The sequence below is a fragment of the Sinohyriopsis cumingii genome, chromosome 8 (assembly GCF_028554795.1).
Source record: "Sinohyriopsis cumingii isolate HCF-2022 chromosome 8, ASM2855479v2, whole genome shotgun sequence".
In the NCBI taxonomy this organism is placed as follows: Eukaryota; Metazoa; Mollusca; class Bivalvia; order Unionida; family Unionidae; genus Sinohyriopsis; species Sinohyriopsis cumingii.
The window spans coordinates 23,257,837-23,283,789 of NC_142968.1; the positions used below are offsets into that span (position 1 = coordinate 23,257,837).

At 37.3% G+C, this 25,953-nt stretch overlaps 2 protein-coding genes across 2 annotated transcripts in view; both read right to left on the bottom strand.

Moving 5' to 3' along the window:
* Window positions 1-376: 376 nt before the first annotated feature.
* The window catches only part of LOC149793139 (uncharacterized), a 233,719-nt gene continuing 208,142 nt past the window's right edge, over window positions 377-25,953 (bottom strand). The window contains exons 6-10 of the mRNA XM_089967062.1: window positions 4,269-4,608; window positions 2,284-2,457; window positions 1,335-1,460; window positions 914-1,034; window positions 377-668 (exon numbers count right to left, since the gene is read on the bottom strand). Of these exons, the coding sequence (XP_089823188.1) occupies window positions 416-668; window positions 914-1,034; window positions 1,335-1,460; window positions 2,284-2,457; window positions 4,269-4,608 (1,014 nt within the window). The 3' untranslated portion in view covers window positions 377-415. The remainder of the gene's footprint in view (window positions 669-913; window positions 1,035-1,334; window positions 1,461-2,283; window positions 2,458-4,268; window positions 4,609-25,953) is intronic.
* Window positions 17,913-24,912, bottom strand: LOC149793140 (uncharacterized). The gene is made up of 3 exons (XM_089967066.1): window positions 24,779-24,912; window positions 19,762-19,847; window positions 17,913-18,917 (listed from the first exon to the last, which is right to left on the bottom strand). Exons 2-3 carry the CDS (start codon window positions 19,841-19,843, stop codon window positions 18,679-18,681), a joined length of 321 nt encoding a protein of 106 aa, XP_089823192.1. The 5' UTR covers window positions 19,844-19,847; window positions 24,779-24,912; the 3' UTR covers window positions 17,913-18,678.

The following is a 25,953-nucleotide window of genomic DNA, read 5'->3' on the forward strand; positions in this document are numbered from 1 at the left end:
ATGTGTAAGTAGTTTACCACCCGAAACATCAGGTCTCTTGCTGAAGAAACACCGAAGCACGTGCATTACTTACCTCAGCCTCTGCGTACAACTTGTACGTGCTCGGGTATTCATCCAACAAGAATCCTCCGTTTTATGTGGTAACCATTACATATATTCTTTCTGCGCAGAAGCAACTTCGCGAACTTAGTATATGTAACCACCCCAACCCCAAAACACAAAAGGTAATATTTACCTTTTGTTATTCTTATATGACGGTAATTAAACTTATAACAGGGTAGTTAAGTATAGAGCGAGGGGAACAAATGATCTGTAATGAGGTGAGAAGAATGAAAGAAAGAAATACTAGTAAAAAGAGGTATGAAGCAAATCGTAATTCAGTCAGATGTATATTTGTATTGCTGAGATCGAGCGTTCATCCGATGATTAAGGCAGGAAGAGGGTGTTCGTAGTAGCATAAATGGAGCCTGTGTCGAGTTGATTCCCCGTCGTCATAGGGGTGAGCGCCGTGAACCTCGTCCTTATTGAATAGGTCCTCCGTGTTGAAGTCAACAAACTCCTCCGCAACATTCATCCCGGATATAATCTGGCATCCTCTGGTGTATTGAAATAGGTAGAAAGGTCGATCACTAGGAAGAACTATTGGCTCAGTGGGGAGGCCATCATTTCTGTAATAGAGTATTCCTCTTTTTGCAATACTTCACAACGAGTGATATTTTTGCTTTTATGCTGATATTTACATTTATCAATCGTCGACAGATATTATCATCAGTTACTTTTGTTTTGTTGATAATTCATTACAGGAATGGGATCGCATGCATTTCCGGTAAAGTTTAATAGGAATGAATTAGAATATGATAATTTCTCTCTCTCTCTCTCTCTCTCTCTCTCTCTCTCTCTCTCTCTCTCGTACCTGCAGCAGTATTCAATCAGCGTGTTACCATTGTCGTACTTCCCGTCTGGTAGGACTCCTTCCTTTGCATCATCGTTAAATGGATCGTCGTCATCCCACTTTATATAACCCTCAGAGAAACCTAGACAAAGTGTCAATCGAATAGCAGTGAATTTATCTAGAAACATTGTCAGCACGAAACAAAAAGTTAATAGTTCAAGAAATGTGAAATTATGTAACTATCGTTGGAATGCCCTCTTAAGAAATCTCTACTTGCATATTAAATTACATCATATAGTGATTAACAGTCCTGTGTGTGTGTGTCTGTGTGTCTGTGTGTGTGTGTGTGTGTGTTTGTGTGTGAAAACTAGTGTTAAAAGAACAGATGGGATAATATTTATTTTGGTTCTTCTTTCATGAAAGAACGTTTATAATAACCTACCAACGGGACAGGTTCCGTATTTCATGATGCAGTAATCCCCTTGTGGCCAATCGATATCAAAGTCTGACACAGTTCTCTGCCCTTTGATGCAAAACCACTGTGTGACTGACCCACTGTCATGCTGACCTGCAATGGTAACATATGTACATTCGGTAAAAATTTTACAAATTTACTGTATGTAGTGTCATACTAGTCCTTCTGTTTTACAGAGAGAGAGAGAGAGAGAGAGAGAGAGAGAGAGAGAGAGAGGGTGGCGTGGGGGGTGGGGTGGGGAAGGAGACCCTGATAGAGATGCGAAAATAAGTTAGGCTGTTTTATGTCAAAACTTCATACAAACCCCTTTTCTCATTTTTGGGGACTATGTTTTATTTACCATTTTTGTATATTGCAGCAGCTTTTTAATTACCAACAAATACACAGCAAATCTCATCCTCCATGTTATGTAATGTTGTAATTGTTGACAGTGGATACACGATGGTATACATGATGGTAAATACCTGATAGTGGATACCCGATGCTGTCTATGATAGTGGAAACCTGACTGTATGCATCTGATGTCTTTGTAGGGCATGACTAAATTTTCATTGAAAAATGCATTAATTACAGATAGACCGTAACTGTCCTTATGAACCATATGACATTTAACTATTTTTAATGTTCTGTTGTAATCTTCTCTCACAGTTCATTCAATCTGCTTTACAGGTCGCATTTTCCTCTCATAGTTCATTCAATCTGCTTTACAGGTCGCATTTTCCTCTCATAGTTCATTCAATCTGCTTTACAGGTCGCATTTTCCTAAACTTTAAGTCATCATAATCACTAAAGTGTAGTCGCAGACATTACTTTTTAAAATAAAAAACTGCATCACTGCATTATCTTGAAAAACAAAACAATTCAGAAAAAAAACTATTTAGACATTCATGCTCGTATGTTATAACTCTTCACCTACCATACATATTCAATGGGTCCGAGAACTTATTTCCATATATGGTCATATCTTCCGAATCTTGATGGCGCCAGCCCTCATACCAGTGGAAATTCTGTTCTAAAGGACATCCGGTCTTGGGTTTTAGTAAACCATAACTTCCTGCTGGCCATGTGACTGGAATCTTCAAGGCTGGATCTGGATTAGATAATATCAGAATAAAACTGTGATTCACCAACAGGTACACAGACACACACACACACACACACACACACACACACACACAACTTATTTCATTTGCTTGTTTACTTACTGCTGACGTTGGCAAAGTAATATATTTAGCAGGAACTATTTGTTACCGGGTTTCCTTCAATCGACGAAGACGACGACGATGATGATGATGACGACACGGCTATCGAGAGGGACAGAATCACTAAGGATCCCCCATTAAAATAAAATATAAAATGAGAGAAAAATGTAAGAGACAAACGCAATAATATACATAACTGCATCACTGAAATAATTGGTAAAGCAAACGGCATTAGAGTATGTTGAAGCATTTCGAAGCTTTCATGAATCTGTGACAGTTAACGACAAATGTGCTGATCATGGGCTGACCCCACATGACTGTCTAAAATAGAGTAGAATAAACAAAATCCTTGAAAGTAAATTTTTATTTTTAGAACGTGCTCACACCAAATTCCATAAGGATACATTCAATATATTTTGAGCTATGCAGGTTACAAGAAACTGCAATAAAAAGATCCAAGATGATCCACAGGAAAGGGATGTACCTTTGTAAAAATGCAGGTGGAACGTACAAACCTTCAGACAGGTGCATATTCACTAAAAGCAGTTAACTAGGATATTGATCATCCCTAACGGTTAATCAGTCTATGGATTATTCCAAATGGCTAACCAGTCTATGGATTATTCCAAACGGTTAACCATTCTGTGGATTATTCCAAAGCGTTAACCATTCTATGGATTATTCCAAATGGTTAACCAGTCTAAGGATTATTCCAAAGGGTTGATGATCATTGCTGGTTACAAGAAGTATAGAAAGACAGACATAAAAAATGCCACTTTGAAATCCTAGATCTAATTTCGGGACCTAAATAATGACAACAATGACAACCCTACTATTGAAAGGATCATGATCGGAGCGGCGATGATGATGATGATGAGGAGGAGGAGGAGGAGGAGGAGAGCGGTGACGATTACATATACCGACCAATATAAAAACTGTCGCATCGGAGAAGTGCAAAATACGCAGGAGAAGGAAACTAATGCATTACGAAAATCGACCCTGCATCCGGTAAGAAAAAGCTCCCGTAATTGGAAATTTTCTTTCAAAGTTACAAAAACTGGTTGAAGTTTTGGTAAGTCGAGCAAGCAACAATCCTATATCTAGATATTTACGGTTTTCTCGAATATTCGAGAACACTAGATATAGCCGGTCTAAAAAAATCCATGTGCTTCATCATAATCGTAAACTAAGCAAATTTCAGGGCTGACTGCAATAAGTGTAACGACTAAAGACGATATTAACACCATCTCTACTCTAACATACTTTGTAGAAAGATATGCTATTTTAGTCCAAAATACTTAACACATGGAAGAAGTCGAACATCGCGGACAATATCAACATTATCCAAAACAATGTAGGTTTGGTACTTTATGGCACAGCAACACAGGTAGGTTGTTCTAGTACCGAGGTAATTCGAGTAAAAACCTTGCCAAGGACACACATAACGGTTGGTGACTTAGTTTGGTCCGATTCGAACTCGCACCTTTTCAATCGTGAGTCCGTTACACTAACAACTGATCCACCGCGATACCGACACAGAAAAAGTAACTGGGATCTCTCAATATAAATTAGATTACCAGATATAATTTATCCGATAAGTAACGGATTAGTATATTAGTAATAAAATTTAGAACATTAATTAATATTTGGTTTGAAATGAGTAAATGCGACTACATAACCATATTGAAATACAATGTACCTGTGGCTTGAGGCGCCATCATATAGGCTGCATATTCAGACAAAGCTTGTATCAGGTTTAGCCTCAGAGTTCCCAGGTGTGGCTTCACGTCACTATGGCACTGTCCTCCGCGAACAAATCGAGGAGAATCCCGCCAATATTTTTCCACAAGGGCCTCGTCGATGGAAACGACCCGCAAACCAATGGGCTCCGGGAGATTTTCAGATCCGGACGTCAGCGTATATTGGTGTGTTCCGAAACTGATTTTATATGAGTTACTGTCCTTGAAATTTTCAAAGTTGACACCGATAGATGCCGAATAGCCCATGTAGGATCCTCCAATAGAAACATCACCTTTTGCCTGTAGAACAAAAAAATGGCATGAAGGGAAACTAAAATGTTACATAATGAAAAGGACGTTGAGGATATTTAAAAAAAAACTCAACGCATATTTCCCTCGTTGTAATAACGCGAGGTCATTATAAATATGTTTTGAATCTAACAAAACTTCATTGAAACGAAGAAAATATGTTTGAAAAACACAACCTAAAAACAGCAAAAGCAAAAGGTTCTCTACCAAGGATTTTTGAATGACATATAAATGTTTGAAAGCTGATACGTAATACACCAGAAGCGATAAAAGGTATATTAACTTAAACGGAACACAACAAAAATGAAACATCGCTGGTTGAGATCGCAAAATACATTGCATTTGCTTGAAGAAGCTTTTTGAACATGCAACAAACAGAAAATGACTTAAAAAGTAAATTTCCCGCCCTGGCATTGCACGTTTTCTTCAAACACTATACATGTGTTTAGATTCTAAGGATATAGATGTGTTTAAATGTTAAATACATTATTTGTATATCATCAACATACAAATATGTGTTGACACTAAACACGTGATACTGTGTATAAATATCAACACATAAATATATTTAGCACTACGCGTGAAAAAGAGAAGAAAAAATATGCCTTTGAGCTTTGTTTAGATTCCGAACTCAAAAGTAAATTCAAATGCCATGCCTTTCTTAAATTCTAAAAGATAATTGCCTCAAATAAATTAAATTAGCTAGATACCTAATACACTTACATATGACGTATTTGTTATTTACAGATTAGACGACTGAGCTAATTAGTTGAAATTGTCAATTGACAACTTTTACCTTTTAAAACAAACGTTTATCGTGCATCTTTGTTTAATTTGCTACCAAGTTTGCTAAATTTGTGAGGAAACTGTTTATGCTCAATTTTATGATATAATAAACAATAAACAACGTAAACATCTAGCACTGATGTAATTAGTAAAACGCTAAATCCCATGCCAGAGTAATGATGCGATATATTTGTTACATAACATGTATCATTTATTTTGAGGAGTACTTTATGATTCATCAATTACTTTGTTTTAAAAGTTTTGATTGTGCACCAGTTTCTGATAATTTTAATTTCATCATGTATTCTCGCCAGTTCAAATGTTATTTACTTTGAAGCAGAATAAAGTCTAAATACAACACAGAAAAGTCATCCTTTGCTATGCGATCACGTTCACTTGGCATGATAAAATCTCAGATTAGATCTGTGGTCTTTCGATCGCTAAGCGAACGTGTAATCGTTATCCAGGCCACTAAAGGGATATATATATATATATATATATATATATATATATATATATATATATATATATATATATATATATATATATATCCGGGATACACGGGGTATGAATCAACATCCGGGACACACAGGGTACAGGGTATCAATATCCTGGATACAAGGGGTATCGATCAACCCAGACGGACAGGATTAATAATTACAAATAGGAACGGAAATGCAATACGATGCCGAGTAGGCACAAAGCTGAAATGTTGTGGATATTGGTTGTTCTTTTTCTATTCATCTTCGGTTGTAATAAAAAAATGAAGATAGAGTAGAGTATCTTCCACCAATTTATTGCAGACTATTTAAACCAGATTTGTTCGGCTTGTTATTTTGGAACTCCAACTTTTCAAGCACAAAATTTCCATAGGTACACACTGTGTTTGAGAAGGGCAATCTGATGCTTATTTTAAACACACACACACACACACACACACACACATGCATATATGCATACATAAAAGTGCAGTATAACTATAACTATACAAATCTCTCACTCTCATTATTATTATTATTATTATTATTATTATTATTATTATTGTTGTTATCTGTCGTGGTGGTAATATTTCATTTTCTGATTTGAGCACACAAAAAACCGTCTTAATAATGTTTTACGCTGAAACAATAAAGCTAAAATTTAGGATTTATTCCTTATTTCTTAAAAAGTCCAGAGTTAACAAGTGAGAAGCAAACATGCAAATTAAGAGAAATTAGAACTAATAATAAATCCCTATAGTCCATTTACTACTGGAAGTATTGCGTGTGAAATAAAGCGTGATTATACAAGCCAATGTTATCATTTGCAGTAGCACTGTATTTACACAGACATCTACAAGATAATCGTTCCTGCTTCAGACAGAGGAAACATGGTACTATCTTAGGTGTAAACGTTTACAAATTTTACTTTTTCTTTCTCTTGAGATTATATCAACATTTTCTTTATATATATATATATATATATATATATATATATATATATATATATATATATATATATATATATATATTTATTTATTTATTTCAAATAAACAAAATAGAAGTAAAGAGGAATATTAGGAAAGGGATTGTTTTAATTGTATTTATAATTAGATTTTCTTTGATGTTGCAAAAAGTCAGCCTTATACTACGTTTCAGACTTCTAAAGGAAAGCAGCTGCGTTACATGACATTTCAGACTTCTAAAGGAAAGCAACTGCGTTACATGACATTTCAGACTTCTAAAGGAAAGCAGCTGCGTTACATGACATTTCAGACTTCTAAAGGAAAGCAGCTGCGTTACATGACATTTCAGACTTCTAAAGGAAAGCAGCTGCGTTACATGACATTTCAGACTTCTAAAGGAAAGCAGCTGCGTTACATGACATTTCAGACTTCTAAAGGAAAGCAGCTGCGTTACATGACATTTCAGACTTCTAAAGGAAAGCAGCTGCGTTACATGACATTTCAGACTTCTAAAGGAAAGCAACTGCGTTACATGACATTTCAGACTTCTAAAGGAAAGCAGCTGCGTTACATGACATTTCAGACTTCTAAAGGAAAGCCGCTATAGATTTACTGTGGAACAGCAAATAGAGCACTAAAAATATTGAGATGCTGCCATTGGCTAGTAAATGGATTTAATATTCGTTCATTATTAATTTAATAAGATTCAATCTATAGTTGACACCTGAATATTTGGTTTTATTTTCAAACGCTGCAGTAATTTCTTAGTGTCAAATCATCATAAGAACTATAGGTGAGATCCTGTTATGAAGTAGAAACTAGGATGCCTCCCTCACCCCATTTAACAGTTCGAGGCTCAAAACAGTGCTGTAGAACACCTGTCTTCTGAGGCTGAAAAAATGTCTTTGACTCTAATGAATGGAAGCGTGCTCAGGTTTGCATGATAATTGTGAGCAGAAAGAATGTTTAGTTTTCTAATATATTAATATTAATTTATATGGGAAATGAATTTGCAGCCCGGGTAATAATGGCATGGGGAACGTGTGTCTGCATTTGTTTCAGTGTCAGGTAATGGATTAGTTTCTCGTGTACAACTCTGTATGGAGGCGTTAGCTGACATGGATGGGTTATCTCCCCAGGTCTATTGCTTGCGAATGAAATATTCATCCAAAAGTAACTTATCGGAACTTAACCAATACATTCATACATGTATTTTGCATTTTTTTTTTTTACAAATGTAACTATGTGAAGAGCACTGTCTTTCAGAATAAAATATCTCTTTACACATCTTGTCAGCTCTGTTTTGGATGAAATATTTCTTGTTATTCATTGTTTGATCAAATTTGTGTGGCGTACAGTAATTTACTTCGCGAATCAGCGCATGCAAAATAAAAAAATCAAAGTAAATCATAACAATTTTTTTTACAAGATCGGATAACGATGAATTTACATTTACATATCTTGTTCGGAGTCCCCGTCATGCAGATCATCAGATTAACCTTTAAATCTTAGAAACTTGACCTGCACCAAAACCTATTGGCCAGTACCAGGGTTTTGATTTATTCAGTAGCAAAATTGTGTCGAAAAGTGTATGTATATCGTCTTGTTGAGGCAACATTGCTTAAATTTTTCGAAAATGTTACACCTTGTTATGAGAAATATACCCTGGTTTGCCATGCAAGTTTCATTACAAGAACTGTTGATTTTCCTTTTCGCCTTTGGCATTTTCGACACAGTGTTATTGACTGTATTTTATGATTTGAGTTTGCAGTGTTTGTTTTGGACTGTTATAATTTATATTCTGTTTTGTCTATATTATTTCTTTGCATCAAGCAGAGCTAGTGCCATCTGATGATCTGCGTCAAACAGAGCTAGTACCATCTGATGATCTGCGTCAAACAGAGCTAGTACCATCTGATGATCTGCCCAGACTCATTTTTGACCCCTGCATGCATCAAATTCATAATGAAGCTCCTAGCTTCAATAAACACAGCTGAATATATAAATCAGGAAAACAAAAACTGTAAGAGCATTTAGACATGATAAATATCTTTACACGATATTGACTGCGCAATTTGCGACCCCTTGCTACAAAATTCCAGAATATACATATTTCATACAAGTACATCTGAATAGCAGATGCAAGGGACGTTAAGAAAAAAAAAATCAAATAATCTAAACAAATGATAGCATTTATTCGGTTGTGTCCATCTACAATGTATGAACATTCATTTCTAGCATTTATCGGTTCTACAAAAGTGTTGATTATCATCCTCTAGTGTGTTTAGAACTCAGCCCGAATAGCGCAGTGCATACTTGGGTTCTAAATTTGTCAATACACAAAAATGTTGATGTTCGATATAGATATCGGACCACATCGTACGAGGCAATGTTATTAAGTACAGACTAGGATGTCCCCATGCTCAACGGCACAAAACTGAGGAGAAAAAACTCTCTAACTTGAAACATTGCAAGCACGCGTGGCTTGTGTGTCAATCCTATGCGGAAATGGTTTTTATTTCCTTGATATATTAACATTAAGTTTTAGGTGAAATGAACTTGCTTTTCGATCCCTTGATAATGTACACTAGATTACATAACAGTACATGCATAGTTCCTAGTTAGTGAAATAAACAAAGTACATTGCATGGTTTATTCCTTCAAGCGCCTGAAGGTGAACAAGTGCAAAGCAAATTTGTCAATAAAGGGAAATGACAAATGAAAATAAAATTCCCATAACCTGTTTACATGGACCCAATGAGAATTGAAAATAAATTCATATACTCTATTTGCTGTTTAGCAAGGGATGTATTGGATCGTTCAAATAAATGTTATCAGTGCCAATATCATTGTGTTTATACATACACCTACAAGATACACACACACAATTACACACACACAGATGAATGTTTCATATGAAAGGTAAAATAATATGGTTTAAAATATTCCTTCTCTCCTTCCTCGTATATATATATATATATATATATATATATATATATATATATATATATATATATATATAGGGAGAGATATAGAAAGAGAAAGAGATAGATACATACATACATACATACATACATACATAGATAGGTGCAGTATGGTATTGAGAGGAACCTTCAAAGTTCAAAACGTACTCCTAATGATGTCCATACCTTGCAATTGTTTTGTCACAATTGCAATACACGACTATTTTTCGGCAGACTTATCTTGGATTACTAAATGAATGGTTCCCTCGTATGGATATTTTAATTCAGTTATTCATTTTGAGAGAGCGAGAGAGAACATTAGCTGATGCCTATTGTTTTATGGAAAGAAAGCCGATTGGCCATCAGCAAGTATATACATGTGCATTTAAGTTTGTTACAAAGATTGATGATGACACGTTTAATACATACAGTAAAACAAATATATCAAATGTACTAAACATATATACTTACGTATACCAACACATATTCCCATGAACATTCGTACATACATGTTCACGTTCACCTCATTATACATGCATACATACACGTCCATATAGACGTGCAAACACACAATAATACACATGCCTACATTCATGTATTCATGGAATATAATAGAAAGTAAGTGTACAACACGTTAAAATGTGTGTCCTGTAAATAGAACCAGAATACACGTGTTGCATCACGTGCGTGCCCTTAAATACAAACTTCGGGCGAAGACCTAACAAATGTCATCAATGTAGACACAGTTATCAAAATGCCTTTAGTATTAGTACCATACCTATAAACAGTTACTATAACCAACTGCATTCGTATAAATAAGATTCCAAAGAGAAAAACCAACATCATCCAAGTAGTTTGTAGTTGCAATTTTTCTCGTTGTATTATTGTATTGTATGAAAAAATTACTAAATATTACGAGCTGACTCAACACTTAAGTAAATCTATGTTTAAAGCAGGTATCAATCATTAATTAATTAAATGTATAATTAAAGAAGAAATCAATCATTAATTAAGAAAAGGTGCAGTTAGAGTGGGAAATTGTTCTTAATTTTGAACCATTCATAATAAGAACAGTAGGTTGAAAATCTAGACAAGTCAAACTTGTCCCATAAATCCATTTGAGTTCTAAACTAGCATGCCGTATATGATCCAAAGTTTTTTAATTATATTTTCTCGATGCTTTGAGCTATATAATTTTTTTATAGTGTCATTTAAGGTGTAATCGTTGTTGTCTAGTGTCCGTCATTTCCTTCTCTTCTTTCTTCTTCTTAATATTAAATAGCGTTATTATTATTATTATTATTATTATTATTATTATTATTATTATTTGCCGTGAAGGTAATATTTCATTTTCTTAAATAATTAAGTCATTTTGATATACATATCCTAACTTATATTTTCCTTGCGAGACATACATCCTACAGTCGAGTATAGAGTGTAATATGTGTAAACAACCAACCATAGGTACACTAGGTTTGTCTTTGTGCCATTCAAGTTTAGGTCTGTGTTTGTATATGATATTTAATCATAATGTTTTGTACCAGATTAACAGTGATTATCCACAAGTAACTGTTTATCATTTCTCTTGCTTAAATATTTACATATATTTTCATGCATTTTATTTACCTTTCTCCAAATAGGAGAATGGAATATAATAATATAATTTTGCTAGAACAATCATATGCCACTTTAATATATTATTTGTTTTGATATTGATTCATTTCTTGCATTCATCATAAATAATTCCAATTTTCATACGATCCGTACATAAAGTATATTTTAAAAAGTTTCGAACTAAGTTGGAGAGATCGGCGAGATCAAAACTGTATTCTTTTCTTCCAACACCATCAACAAGTGATCTGACACAAAAAAAACACTGTTTATACTGTTGTTTTGCCCCATGACCTGACTATAGTAAGGCAATGACGACAAATTTAATAATTCAAGTCACGCTTATCAGAAATTGTTCATTTTTAAAGATAAACACCTGAGGGGTTATCCTTTCAATACTCGTATATTAAACGGCAAAATAATCTGGGATTTACTAAATGAATGGTCCCGACGTATGGATATTAGGATTTAACCATCTGCTTAGAATTGTCATATCTAATAGCAGCATTCAGATTACAGGAAAGAAAGTGTTTTTACGAACATATAAATATATTCACGATCTTCAAGGTAAAGGTCATTAAAATGCATTACGCAGTACGAACCTACCTTCAAGATCAAGAAGGTGCTCTGAGTATAATCTTTACACGAGAGAGAGAGAGAGAGAGAGAGAGAGAGAGAGCATTTGATAATGTGCAATCATTGATTTTTATAAGAAATTACTATAACATACTGAATAGACAGATAAGAACCACACACACACACACAACAGCGAAACAGATAGCAGTAGTAATCTTTTCTCATTTAACTATTATACATTATATTTCTGATACTAAATGTAATGAGCTGGGGTAGTAAGGAAGGAAAGGTACAGTTTAAGTATGAATTATTCATTAATTTTGAATCAATGCATATTGAAAACTGTAAGTTAAGAAATTTAGACAAATTACTACCCTTGTAGTAATCATCCAGATGCACCCATTAGGTTTAAAAAATTTCCCTTGCGGTACGATCTATGAAACTCACCCTAGGAAATAATTGGTTTCTTTTATATGTGCTGGCACAAAGTACGATTACTGGGGTTGCTTACTAGCTCTTTCATCCTTCAACCGCTCGAGCTAAACTAATGACACAGCAAATGACGATGCTTCCAGAGCAAAAGGACATTGTTCGATGTGGCGCACTACCTCTGTTATGTCTCAATCTATCCACTCAGTGTTGCCTACTCCAGTATACTTGTTAGTTTTCCGCCGAACTGTAGATTAAATTTTGTGCTGTGTTTCAGTGTAGGGTATTGTAAAATTGTACTTTCATTTTTCAATATCGTAACTGTGATTTGAGAGTCCAACACGTTACACTTATGCGTGACTAACCTTTGTCTGAAAGAAACATACTACTCATGTGTTCGAGTCATACTCTACTTACGTACGTTTTTGTATGTATGTATGTATGTATGTATGTATGTGCAACAAATGGGATAGATGTGATACCATTTGACAAGGACACGAACTGTAGACAAATAGACTGACAGTCAAGGACGAGCATGAGGATACATTTTCATCAAAACGCTAAACAGAGATGAAAATGGAAAACAAAGCTTTATTTTATTTAAAAATGTAGCTTGGCAGAATTATACCATTTTATATGCAGACAGTGCATAATGTTTTTTCATTCTGCTGTCTTTCATTTGCATAATTTTCTTCAAATTAAAGATATGTTGCGGACGGTTTTATTGGAATTAACATAGGGAATCGACTCAGTTCTTCGTATACAGTGAAACTGGGTGCTTGTGGGCGTACATTTGTTAAACTTCAAAAGTGTAGTTGTTTAATTTAAAAATATCTGAGCATTCAAAACTTTGGATTTCATTTCCATATGAAAAAAATGGGAATGACAGTCAATCGAGAGTTTTAGGTGAGAACATTTTGATTGTGACAATCGCACAATTGTTCCATAAATGCCAAATATCGACTAATTTCTTAGTTTGGGTTTGTAAAGTATATTCACTTTGTGGACAAATCCTTTTTAATCAGACAGAAATCATATAGAACGATAACGATATACATTTTTCAACAGATGACTATTGTGAGACATTAAAGTTTATTCGTCTCACTTAAGATCCAATATGTCAAATGCAATGTTTCAAACAATCTCGTTTCTTTTCAATTACTATCGCCTCTGAAGTGAAAGCAAACATACTTATTTTCCGAATTTCTTGATTCACCCTTGCACTCAGCAATAAAACAGTCATCACAGTGTGTGTATGTCTAACAATTTAAGTCACATGGTTGTGATGCATCTCTATAAGAACATAAATAAGTGGGTGGGTGTGGTGTAATTCTTATCCTGTACAGTACTTTCACACGCAAAATTTGATGCCATAATTAAATTACCATGCACAGTTTTACTTCTTTCAATAGGCCTGATGCATCAAACCGGTTGGCAATGTTGCGGGAACAAATAAAAAATGCTTTTGAACATGTAAAGAAAATTAACTTGAATGAAAAGGTTACACTTTACAAATAATGAATCAGTACAATGTCTGTGTAAACGTCAGTGGGTAGGTAATATCTCAACAGGTGCATTTACTTAAATAATGATGCTATGCTATGCTAAAACCATCGTACATGACAGGAACATATTGCAAACTAAATGTATTATGACACACAAAGAAAAATTGACCGTCGTGACCTTTCTTCTAGTGGTTTCTACCCTGAGACATTTTTGTAACCTGTGATCATTTAAATACGATTGAGTAAAACTAATTCAAAATTAGTCATTTTCCACAAACTAATACAAATATGAAATAGGCAGAAAACAAATAAAATTTCCTCTTTTGTTGACCCAGTTTGATAAATTTTATTTGAAATTAGCACTCACGTAAGTTTGTCTTAGTCTGCAGGTAGCACAGACAGACAGCTAGTTAGACAGAATGGGAGCATGAAAAAAGTGGGAATACAGTTTCGTCTGAAAATATATCTAAATATTCCAAAATTATTTTTAAAAGCAAAGTTGTTTTTAGGTGATATGCGTTTTGAATATGTAAGTACCGTATTTAAATCGGTTCTATCAACTTCCATTGCAATTGCTAACGAACTGCAAATGAAGATGATTTTCTTTCATGCTACCAGAGAGAAGTGTGTGTGTGTGTGTGTGTGTTTAGAGATTACCAATTACCTCCTTTATGCCTGATAAAGAATTATAAGCTTTTTTTATTGAGAATATAAACGTTTTCTTTGGACATTATTAGATCATATATTCATCTCAATTTTTGTATTTACGATCGGCAGAATTATGCAAATGAGGAGTTAGAGAGTATGCAATATTTCTTAATCTATCTTCTTTTCTTCGTAGCCTTTTTATTTATCTAGATAGATATAGGACGAGTTCTGATTGACACGTGGAAATAGCTAGATTTTCCATATGTTTTAAGGCTGTCAGCTTATCGGTTTACAATCAACGCATGGTGAAACGTAATGTGGAGTTGTTTTCTTTACTTACTATATACTTAAAAAATTAGAAATTTTGCATCCATTTTACAAAAATGGTGACAGTTTTTTGACAAAAGTGTAAGTGACAATTGTTTTAAGTGACAAACTTAAATTTTTAGATACATATCTAATGTTACTATAGTAAGGGATTTGTTCGTTCTTTATTAAATGTTTTATTGGAAGACAAAAAAATTCATAGATCACATTATCATAATATAGGTAAGAAGCTCTAGTATATTCTTCATGATTTTGTCATCAGATTTCAGATCCAGAGACTGAGTTACAATTTCGTTTTGTAAGCAACTTTATGTAACAAGATAACCGGGTTGGATTTTGGTTTTATAACGGAACACTTTTGATGGTGATACATATACAGTGTTTAATGATGAATGACTTGAATGAGAAAAGAATTATGATTAATACATGTATGTATAAGATCCAAATATTAGAGAAATTAACATAATTCGCACGAACCCAGTAATGCAACAAAATGAAAATACAAAGAATGACCTTAAACAGTACGAGGACAAAGGTGAATGATACACAGTAAATTCACACGACGAAAAGAATGATGTGTTTTACTCAAACAGGAAATAAAATGTAATTTTACTCATAGTAAAATGTATTCACTCAAATAGTGAAAAGTAAGGTATTTTACCCAGACAGTAAAAATCATGAGAAAAAAAGGGACAGATATAATACAAAATCGTTACAGTCCCAAAACACTGGGTATAACAAACTCCAAATTAGCCCACGGCTAAAAAATTACATGCATGGAGTAACAAACACTCCATCACTAGTACACTTGGGCTACCAATCACACGGGTCAATCAAGCAGTCAGTATTTCAGGTAGTTACAGACCACCATTCAATTCCTTGGTCAATCAAGCAACCAGCGTCTACCAATCGGTCAGCACCGCCCGATCATCTGCTACTCGACAAGCAACACTGTTCACTAAGTTCTACGGCTGCTATGGTTCAGCTGTACAGCTGCTATGGTCAACTTATATGGTAAACTAAACAGTTGGTACCACGTCGACTCCGATCAGCTCTACAGCTGAAGATGTGCAAGTCCTTAAGTATTTGTTGACCTCTCATTTCTCCCCAGCACAAAGCTGGTCTGAAGTTAGGAGAGGACACCCTGGTTTTCCAAATGTGTGTGTTTTGCATGGTTTCCCTGCCCACACATGACATGTGTGCAGTGTTGATGTAAAAAAGTAAGAATTTTAAATAAGTAGTTTTGTCAGGGTTGATCTTTGTTCTGTTCTATCAATGTTTTTTTTTTAGTTATCCCTTCTGCTGGGTCCTGGTCTGTACTGACGCCCCATGGAGCTCATGAATTCCTCAAAACTAGTTTCTCTGGGGATTCATTCGACAAGCTTGAATGTAATACCCGTGACTAACATACCGGTGGAGTTTATGGTCGGGAGGACTCTTTGCTCCTAACCACTCCCTAAAACCAATCAGAATAGGATTATCCGTGGACACAGTCCTCTTGGATTATTCTCTTAGAGCTCTGGGGCATATTTCATTCTTATACTCTGCAGGCTTGAACTTGGGTTCGTACTCCCCTACCCTTGTCATCGTGAAGGGATCAGGTTTCCGCTCCCTGTTAAGGTTTGTTTATTTTTAGTAACTTTTGCCAAAGTCTGATTTTGTCCTCTATTAGGTGGTGTGTTTGCACTGTTTTGAGTAACGCCCCAGTTTTGTGACACTATCTAGATCTTGGTTTGGGTTATAGTCTCTCTATAATCTGTTTAAAATAGGAAAGTAGTTTTCTTTAGTACAGTAAATATATAAATTAAAATTTTGAGTTAAAGACAAAGTGGTATGAACATTTTTTAAAGAGAAAACGATTATATAGTAATAAATAATGTGTCTAATAGCACGTGTGTTTGATTGGTGTTTGCATGTCTGCAATTTGATTATTAGATTGTGTAAGATAGAGAAAAGAGTGAGAAAAGGCAAAATGCATATTACAGTAATTCTGTATGCATGAAATCAGTTTTCTTTTGGTTCCTTTTCTGTTTCGTTGTTAAATTGTGCAAGTTCGTTTTAGTGGGTTATACTGTTGTCTCAGCACTAGAGTAATTTGGTGCTCTATTTCCTGTTCCAGAGACATTTTTTCTTCGCTTCGTTTAGAATAATTTCTGTCCTGTTTCTATCACTTATGTACATTTGCACCTCCGTTCTGTTATATTCCATGGGTTTACTAATCGTGTTCTTGGTTAGGCTTCGTGTGAAGAGTCGCGTTTTATGGGTAATACTTCATATGAAGTACGTTATTTTAAGTTCCATATGTATTTTATCTATAGTCCTGAATCGAAGTCCGTATCTGTTACTGATCCGTTGCCGCTACGTAGTATGATTTGTTTTATGGGATGTTTTATTAATTTAGAAATTCCAAGTCAAGAGTTCCATTATTCTTGATCGAGGTCCTTGTTCGTTCCGTTCTGATGTGTTGTGCAAGTCCTTAAGTAGACCTTTCACTGACAAGACGTTCTGTAATGTCAAAATTTAGTCTTACGGTGAGGCATTTATATACAGACGTTGCTGCCATACATCGTCTGTGCGCTGGAAGTATTCGGTTTTTCCCATCGAAAGCACTTCGCACGTGCGGCATAGGATGAACCGAGCTCACTGTTTCGAAATTTTGTACACTATACATAAATCACCATCGGGTATCGTTGTACACAAAAAATGAAACCCGAGTACATGATGTATTTAATAAATGAAGGTATTTATACAGTTCCATGACACTAGAAAGGTTCCACGTGGTAAAACTCTGCTTCCTTGCCGACTTCAGTGATTTATTCTTATATACAACCACCATCAGGTGTCACTATGTATGTATGTATGTATGTATGTATGTATGTATGTATGTATGTATGTATGCATGCATGCATGCATGCATTCATGTATGTATGTATGTATGTATGTATGTATGTATGTATGTTAATTTTCGCTGAATAGTAAAATGCAAAATCTAAGAGCAAAACTTGATTGATAAGAGTATTTTTATTTCCGCTAACTGGTACGTCGTCACCAGGCTGTCTACATTGCGGGGTAGAATTCAGAAAGCGTTACAGGCATAATGTATCATTCAGAAAGCGTTACAGGCATAATGTATCATTCAAGATACAGATATACAGATCAATTTGACTCACAGAGCAATTTCCCATTGATTATCAGTAGATATTAAACTATGAATAAATAAAAAGAATTTCAAATGACAATATTCTTTAAAATATAAAAACAAAAATAATAGAAATTAAATTTATAGTGGGTGAAAAAATACTACTTTCCCCTAAATAATCTATTTCAATAGAATTATGTAGAGAAATTAAGAAATGATTTCATGAATATTTTATGTAAAAATATAAAATAAATATTTATAATAATTTGCCGAATCTATTGTTAATTAACGACCAGGCTTTCATTTGCAATACAGAAAATGATACACATTTTGAATCGTGAGGAATTACTGCAGTTTGCAAATATCTATTCATTTTATTAAATAGAATAAAAACGCCTTGACCAGTCTATAATTGTAAAGTTATCAGGTTTTGAGCGTTCTGCCCATCTGGAGCTTGTGGTGGGGTTGGGCTGTATAGCCATCTTTGGAAGGTGGTCGAATTTGGAAATCTGTTCCACAGGGGTTGATGGTCGGGTGTGATCGTTATATTGCTGTGGTATTGCTGATGGAGTTTGACTGTTCGTTTCCTAAGGAGATGTTGTTGTAGTTGCACGTGATGGTCGGGTGTGATGGTTACTCTACGTTGGGGCGTTGTGATCTGGTTTGTTTATGTTCTCCTTGATGACCTGGTGGTCGGGTTTGTCTATTTGGTTCCTGTCCATGAGGACGTGGTGATCCGGTGTGATGCTTCTCTTCGTGAGGGCGTTGTGGCCGGGTTTCCTCAGTTTCTTCATGAGGATGTGGTGGTCGAGTTTGACCGTTCTCGTTCTGAGGTCGTTCTGATCTTCCCCCACTCTTGGGAGAATGATGGTCTGTGGTATAATATATACAATATATACTCAGAACCTAAATCACACAGTGGGAGTAATAATAATAATAATAATGCATTATTTCTAACAAACACTGCAATTTTCCTCTCAAGCAGTAATTTATTTTAAGTGAATAAGATCGATGATCTGAATTATATTCATATTTTTTAAATCGATTTTATAGTGTGAGCACATATGCTTTATAAATGTCTTTAACTTTTATCAGGCAGATATACTGCTCTCGTGCATTAGTCGATGACAAAATGCAGCTCCTAATCGTCATTAACATCAATGACAAAATGCAGCTCCTAAACGTCATTAACATCAATGACAAAATGCAGCTGCTAAACGTCATTAACATTAATGACAAAATGCAGCTCCTAAACGTCATTATCATCAATGACAAAACAAGCAACAAAGATTATCGTTATGTTCAAGATGTTCTTATAAATAAGTTGATCTGACTGGCATCGATAAAAGTTCATATTTGGTAACCTCTGGGATTTTCTGCCCACATTCATTTAGGCAGCTTACCCCCATAAAGGGTTGCATTTCGTGTTAGGGATACTCATTGGAAGCAAATATATATTACTAATGACGTTATTAACCTTCAACAGTAAAAAAGCCCCCCTGTAATTTACATGGTGAATCTAAAGATCAACATAACACGACCTCAAGTTGCTGCCTGTCAGATCTCCTTACTGATAGATCTCGTTAATAATCAGACAAATTGTTTTCTGAAATATTTTTCACCATCTGGTAAATATATGTACGCAATATGATATAGCTACAACAAGTTAACTTTACCAAATATGCTTGAAATAATAACATAATTAGTTCTACCCACCTGTTGGCTGCTCAGTTGGCTTGCAATAAATGCAGGAAATGTGGACGGCTAGGACCGCCATAATAAAGATTGCCACTCTCATGATGCTGCAAACAAGAAAACTTGTGTAACTGGTTACGCAGCTTCAGATCTAAGTATTATATACAGATAATGCTGGCCCAGCTAATTTATAAATATGAATTATGCCTACTGTTATCAAGCATTCTTCAATAGGAATCCAGGGATAGCACTTTCCGTTCTGTCTTTTGTATATTCATAATCCTCACTAATTAATTTTATATGCCTTGATTTCTTTCATAGGAATCAGGAATGACTGTGTATATAGATGAGAATTAATTACTAGGTCGTCATGCGAGTGTGTCTGCTACACACGAGTGCATATAACACCGATTAAGTAAAATCATATTTGGGTGATGTGTGTTTAGTCGTGAGAGAATGTAGGCCCGTGTGTGCAAGCAAGGCGATGGGTGCCGCTTACCCGCGAACCTGGGTTCGAACCACCGTAGGGTACGAATAAAAAATTGTCTAACCTGTATGATATTATTATTTGTATTTAATATTAATTAATACCAACTATTTTCACGCATTCTTATATAGAATCCAGGGATAGCACTTTCAGTTATGTCTGGTGTATATTTATAATTCTCTCTCTCTCTCTCTCTCTCTCTCTCTCTCTCTCTCTATATATATATATATATATATATATATATATATATATATATATATATATTATTGGATTATGGCTCCACTGCCTTGTGGATATCTTCGGGAGAAGGAAAGGCTATGGGAGTAAACCCAGACAGAAAATCAGGAGTGGAGCCCCTAAGGCGGCTGGGGGTCGACTACGACCTCCTTCCGGCAGCTCCTGCATCCAAACTGGTGCCAAATGTCATGCTCAGCATTCCTTTGGACCCCACCAGCAAGGACGAGAGGGGGATCCTGACGTCTGGGCAGCCCAGGATCTCCATACTCCACGCCCAGGCTTGCGCCCTGGAGAGGACACTCCAGTCTCGCTACTGAGTGAGGAAACAACACGGAAGCTGACAGTTTACGGGTTATAAGTCCCACCCGATTGGCGTAGGGAAGGGGCGCCACGGGTCAGCTTTGACGGTGGGAGGGATCATCGTGTCCCACTGGCCAACTATCGCCCGCCTCAAGCCGGGCAGCCCCCGGTCAATAAGGTGCTGACCCGCCATCGTCTGCCTGCTCCAGTGGGTGTCTGGAGCTCAGTGTGTTGTTCAGCATGACAAGCAGACGGTAATTCCACACCAGACAAAAGAAACAAGAAACCAATAAAGAAGACTCCAGCTCTTCGATTTGCAAGCTGGAATGTGCGCACCATGTGTACAGGCATCTCCGACGACCTCAGAGAAGTGGACAACACCAGAAAGACGGCCATCATCGATAGAGAACTCACCAGACTAAATATCAGCATAGCTGCCCTCCAGGAAACCAGGCTCGCCTCTAGTGGCTCCCTCAGAGAGGAAAACTACACCTTCTTCTGGAAAGGTCGAGAATCTGAGGAGCCCCGTCAGCACGGAGTGGGCTTTGCCATCAAAAACAATCTCCTGGCCTCGGTTGAACCTCCCACAGGGGGCACTGAGCGTCTCTTGTCCATCCGCCTCACCACTACTTCAGGTCCTGTCAACATCATCAGTGTCTACGCCCCAACCCTCACGTCATCAGAAGACGTGAAGGATCAGTTCTATGGGCAGCTGGACGAACAGATCAAAGGATGCCCCAAAAATGAACCACTATTCCTCCTCGGCGACTTTAATGCCAGAGTAGGTGCGGACCAGGAGTCATGGCCTACCTGCCTCGGATATCATGGCACTGGAAAGACCAACGAAAACGGCCAGAGACTGCTGGAGCTATGCACCTACCATGGCCTGTGCATCACAAACACCTTCTTCAAGTGTAAGCCACAACACAAAGTGTCATGGAAACACCCCAGATCTCATCACTGGCACCAACTCGACTTGGTCATCACCAGGCGCTCTGCCCTTAACAGCGTCCTCTCCACCAGAACCTACCACAGTGCAGACTGTGACTCCGACCATGCCCTTGTGAGCAGCAGAGTGCGACTACAGCCACACGCGCTACACCGCTCAAAACCAAAAGGACGTCCTCGCATAAACACTGCACAGATGTCAGTCCCTGCCAAGGTGGAGGAGTATGTGTCTGCCCTGAACAAGGCTCTCCAGGACCTGCCTGAGTACGACGCTACAGCCAAGTGGAACGCCATGAAGGGTGCCATCTACAGTACAGCTATGTCAACGTTTGGCAAGAAGGAACGACCCAGCCAGGACTGGTTCAATGCACACCTATCAAGGATGGAACCACAAATCGAGGAGAAACGAAAAGCCTTCATAGCTTACAAAAAATGCCCTAATGAACGGACGCTTACTGCTCTCAGAAGTGCCCGAAGTAACACCCAACACATTGCTAGACAGTGTGCGAACGAGTACTGGCAACAACTGTGTGAAGGAATCCAACGCAGTGCCGAGTCCGGACACATCCAAGGCATGTACAGTGGCATCAAGAAGGCTCTAGGCCCTACAGTGAAAGGGGTCGCTCCCCTGAAATCCCTGACGGGAGAGAAGATCACAGACCGTGGGCAACAGATGGCCAGATGGGTGGAGCACTACTCAGAACTATACTCCCGAGAAACGTCAGTCACTGATGCAGCCCTCAGCAGCATAAAGAATCTGCCCACCATGGAAGAGCTCGACAAAGTGCCAACCTTAGAGGAGCTCAGCAAAGCAATCGACTGCCTTCCAAACGACAAAGCACCAGGTAGTGACAGCATCCCGCCCGAAGCTATCAAACGTGGAAAACCAGCATTGATTAAACCACTGCACGACCTACTTTGCCGCTGCTGGGAGGAAGGAGTAGTCCCCCAAGACATGCGTGATGCCACAATTGTGACCCTTTACAAAAACAAGGGCGACCGCAGTGACTGTAATAATTACAGAGGGATCTCGCTCTTGAGTATTGTTGGTAAAGTGTATGCCCGCATCATACTCAACAGGCTGCAGTTGCTGGCAGACCGTGTGTACCCGGAATCACAGTGCGGCTTCAGAGCAGGCAGGTCGACGACAGACATGATCTTCTCCCTACGACAACTCCAAGAGAAGAGCAGAGAGCAAGGTCAACCACTCTACATGATGTTCATCGACCTCACCAAGGCCTTTGACTTGGTCAGCAGGAAGGGCCTTTTTGAACTTCTGAGTAAGATCGGTTGCCCCCCAAAACTCCTCAGCATGATAATCTCTTTCCATGCAGATATAAAGGGAACAGTCCTGTATGATGGATCATCCTCAACTTCCTTCCCAATTAACAGTGGTGTGAAGCAGGGCTGTGTGCTGGCACCAACACTTTTTGGGATCTTCTTCTCCCTGCTCCTGTCCTACGCCTTCGACACGTCCACGGATGGCATATATCTACACACCAGGTCTGATGGGAGGCTGTTCAACCTGGCACGACTGCGCTCAAAGACCAAAGTGAGAGCTGTGCTCATCAGGGAGATGCTTTTTGCAGATGACGCAGCTCTTGTGGCCCACACCGAGGAAGCCCTCCAGAGACTGGGAGACCGTTTTGCTGTTGCCTGCACGCAGTTTGGTCTCACAATCAGCTTGGAAAAAACAAATGTCAGCGTGCAAGATACCACCATTGCCCCTTCAATCAAAATCAGCGGTGTCACCCTGGAAGCAGTCAACAACTTTACCTACCTAGGGTCAACTATCAGCAACACTCTCTCGATTGATATGGAGCTGGACAGAAGGCTTGGAAAGGCAAACACCATCATGGCTCGATTAACAAAGAGGGTTTTGGAAAACAACGCGCTGACAGAGCACACCAAGGTCCGAGTCTACCAGGCCTGCGTTCTCAGCACCCTTCTATATGGAAGTGAGACGTGGAGTACCTACATGAGGTAAGAACGCCGGCTCAACTCCTTCCATCTACGGTGCCTAAAACGCATCCTGAAAATCAGCTGGCAAGACCGTGTTCCACACAGCGAGATCCTGCAGCGTGCAAGTACCCCCAGCATGTACTCCCTGCTAATTAAACGCCGCCTTCGATGGCTGGGTCACGTCCGACGCATGGAGGATGGAAGGCTGCCAAAGGACATCTTATATGGACAGCTGGCCACTGGCATGAGAAGAGTCGGACGCCCCTCACTCCGTTTCAAAGATGTGTGCAAGAGGGACATGAAGGCATGCAACATTTCACCCGATGGCTGGGAAGAGCTGGCTGAGGACCGAGGCACCTGGAGACTGATGGTAAACAATGGCATATCAGTCGCGGATGCGAGGAGAGGCCAGTTGGCGGCAGAGAAACGTAAGAGAAAGAAGAACGCAACAACAACCACAGTAACGCAGACTTCCCAGTATGTCTGCACCAACTGCAGTAGGGACTGTCACTCACGTATAGGCCTGCACAGCCACAGCAGACGTTGCCAACAGAGACAGACAACACCCCAAGGGCGCTATTCGCATGGTCTTTCGAGACCGAGTCGCCAATGATGATGATATATATATATATATATATATATATATATATATATATATATATATATATATATATATATATATATATATATAATAGTTTTGTAGATTCATCTATTTAACAATACGCCAAGAATAATTTTGAAGATTTGAAATCATTAAATGTGACAAAATGAATACAATAATACCAACTATAGAACAGCGCGACGTAATGAAAATATAATTTTATTTTACAAAGCATGAAAGTAATGTAGAAAATTTCATGATAAATCAAACCAATTTTTAAAAGGCTCCCACGAATGGCTTAACATGCTAGTTGAATATCTAAGAACCGTTTTATCGGGAAATAATCAATAGCTGAATATAAAGTTTTGGGTCTTCATAAATTCTGAACTTTTATTGTCAAATTTTGTACAAGAGAATACAGCTTTCATGGAGGTTTTCCGAAAGTTAATTAACCAAATAAATTAATTTTTAAAATTAAAACCAAAGTTTGTCAGATAGCTTACCTTTTTTAAGTGATATCTCTGTTGAAAGTCTTCGGCTAGAACTATATGTTATGAGTTCCTCTTCAGGTTTGCTTTCTTTGCTTCAGACCGTTGGGCTATTTATATGGAAAAACTAGACCCCGTCTTGATTGAGGAACAAGGGCACTTTTTACTGGCTCACTGATATTCTGTTTTATCGTGACAAATAAACAAGATTTAAGTGCGATTCGCCGGTGGATACGTTATGTTGCCATGCGATGCCTCCAGGAAATCATTTGAAAGTGACGCCATATGTGCGTATTAACACACGCACTGAAGCGGACAAACAAATATACTAAAAAGGTCTTCATTTATCAGTCTATAAAGGTTTTGATAGCTTGTTGACTTTCTTCCTCAAGAAATTGAGAAGATCTACTACTTTCTAAGAGTCGATGTAACCCCTTATTTTGTTTTTCGACATTCTAAATATTTATGTAATTGAACACTATAATAAAATAAATGTCACACAAATTTATGAAAATGAAGTTATATTTAAATTTTTACGAAATACACAAGTTATGCTGTGCTAGTAATCGACAAAATCATAGTATGGTATTATTTGTCAAATGGCGGTTTGTTTAATTTTTGTGAAAAATTGTAATTTAGAAATTCTTAGTCGTTACTCGTGTCAACTGAATAAGATTGCAAAGCCATCGCTTTCTAGTACAGCTTAATTTCGTGGCTCAATTGTTGGTATGAGAGACTCGATGTTTGACGGAAGAAACCGTCTACAATAAATAATTAGTTACAAACAATTGAAATTCAGAGAAAGAAGAAACTAATAATTAAAACACCGGTAAATGATCCGTGAAGACTGAAGGTTAAAGTCAGTAAAGTTTGAAGCTGACTGAGGGATCCGAAAAGAAAAGTCAAAAGTGCTGCTCTTTTTCTTGCAAAAACAACTAATCAAACATGGGAATACTTTTCAAGAGGCGAAATGAGTCGACCTAATTTGAAGATAATGGTGTCAACCTAGCAGTGTTTTTGGTACTTTTCCAAAGGACAGACCGAGCAAGCCAATACAGGCTGGCCTGTGCGGGTATCGAACACACGAATTTTTACTTACGAATCGGGAGCTGGCTTTTCATCAGACAAAAGGCCCTTAAGTAGTAAGTTAGCAGCATTGCCTAGCGAAATGACGTGTGCTCTTGGTGAAG

What these genes read in the sequence shown, in the direction of transcription:
- LOC149793140 (XM_089967066.1), bottom strand. Translation starts at nt 19,843, where the DNA reads ATGAGAGTGGCAATCTTTATTATGGCGGTCCTAGCCGTCCACATTTCC. An exon ending in GCCAACTGAGCAGCCAACAG is followed by an intron (nt 18,918 to 19,761) that starts GTGGGTAGAACT and finishes ATTATACCACAG; the next exon opens with ACCATCATTCTCCCAAGAGT.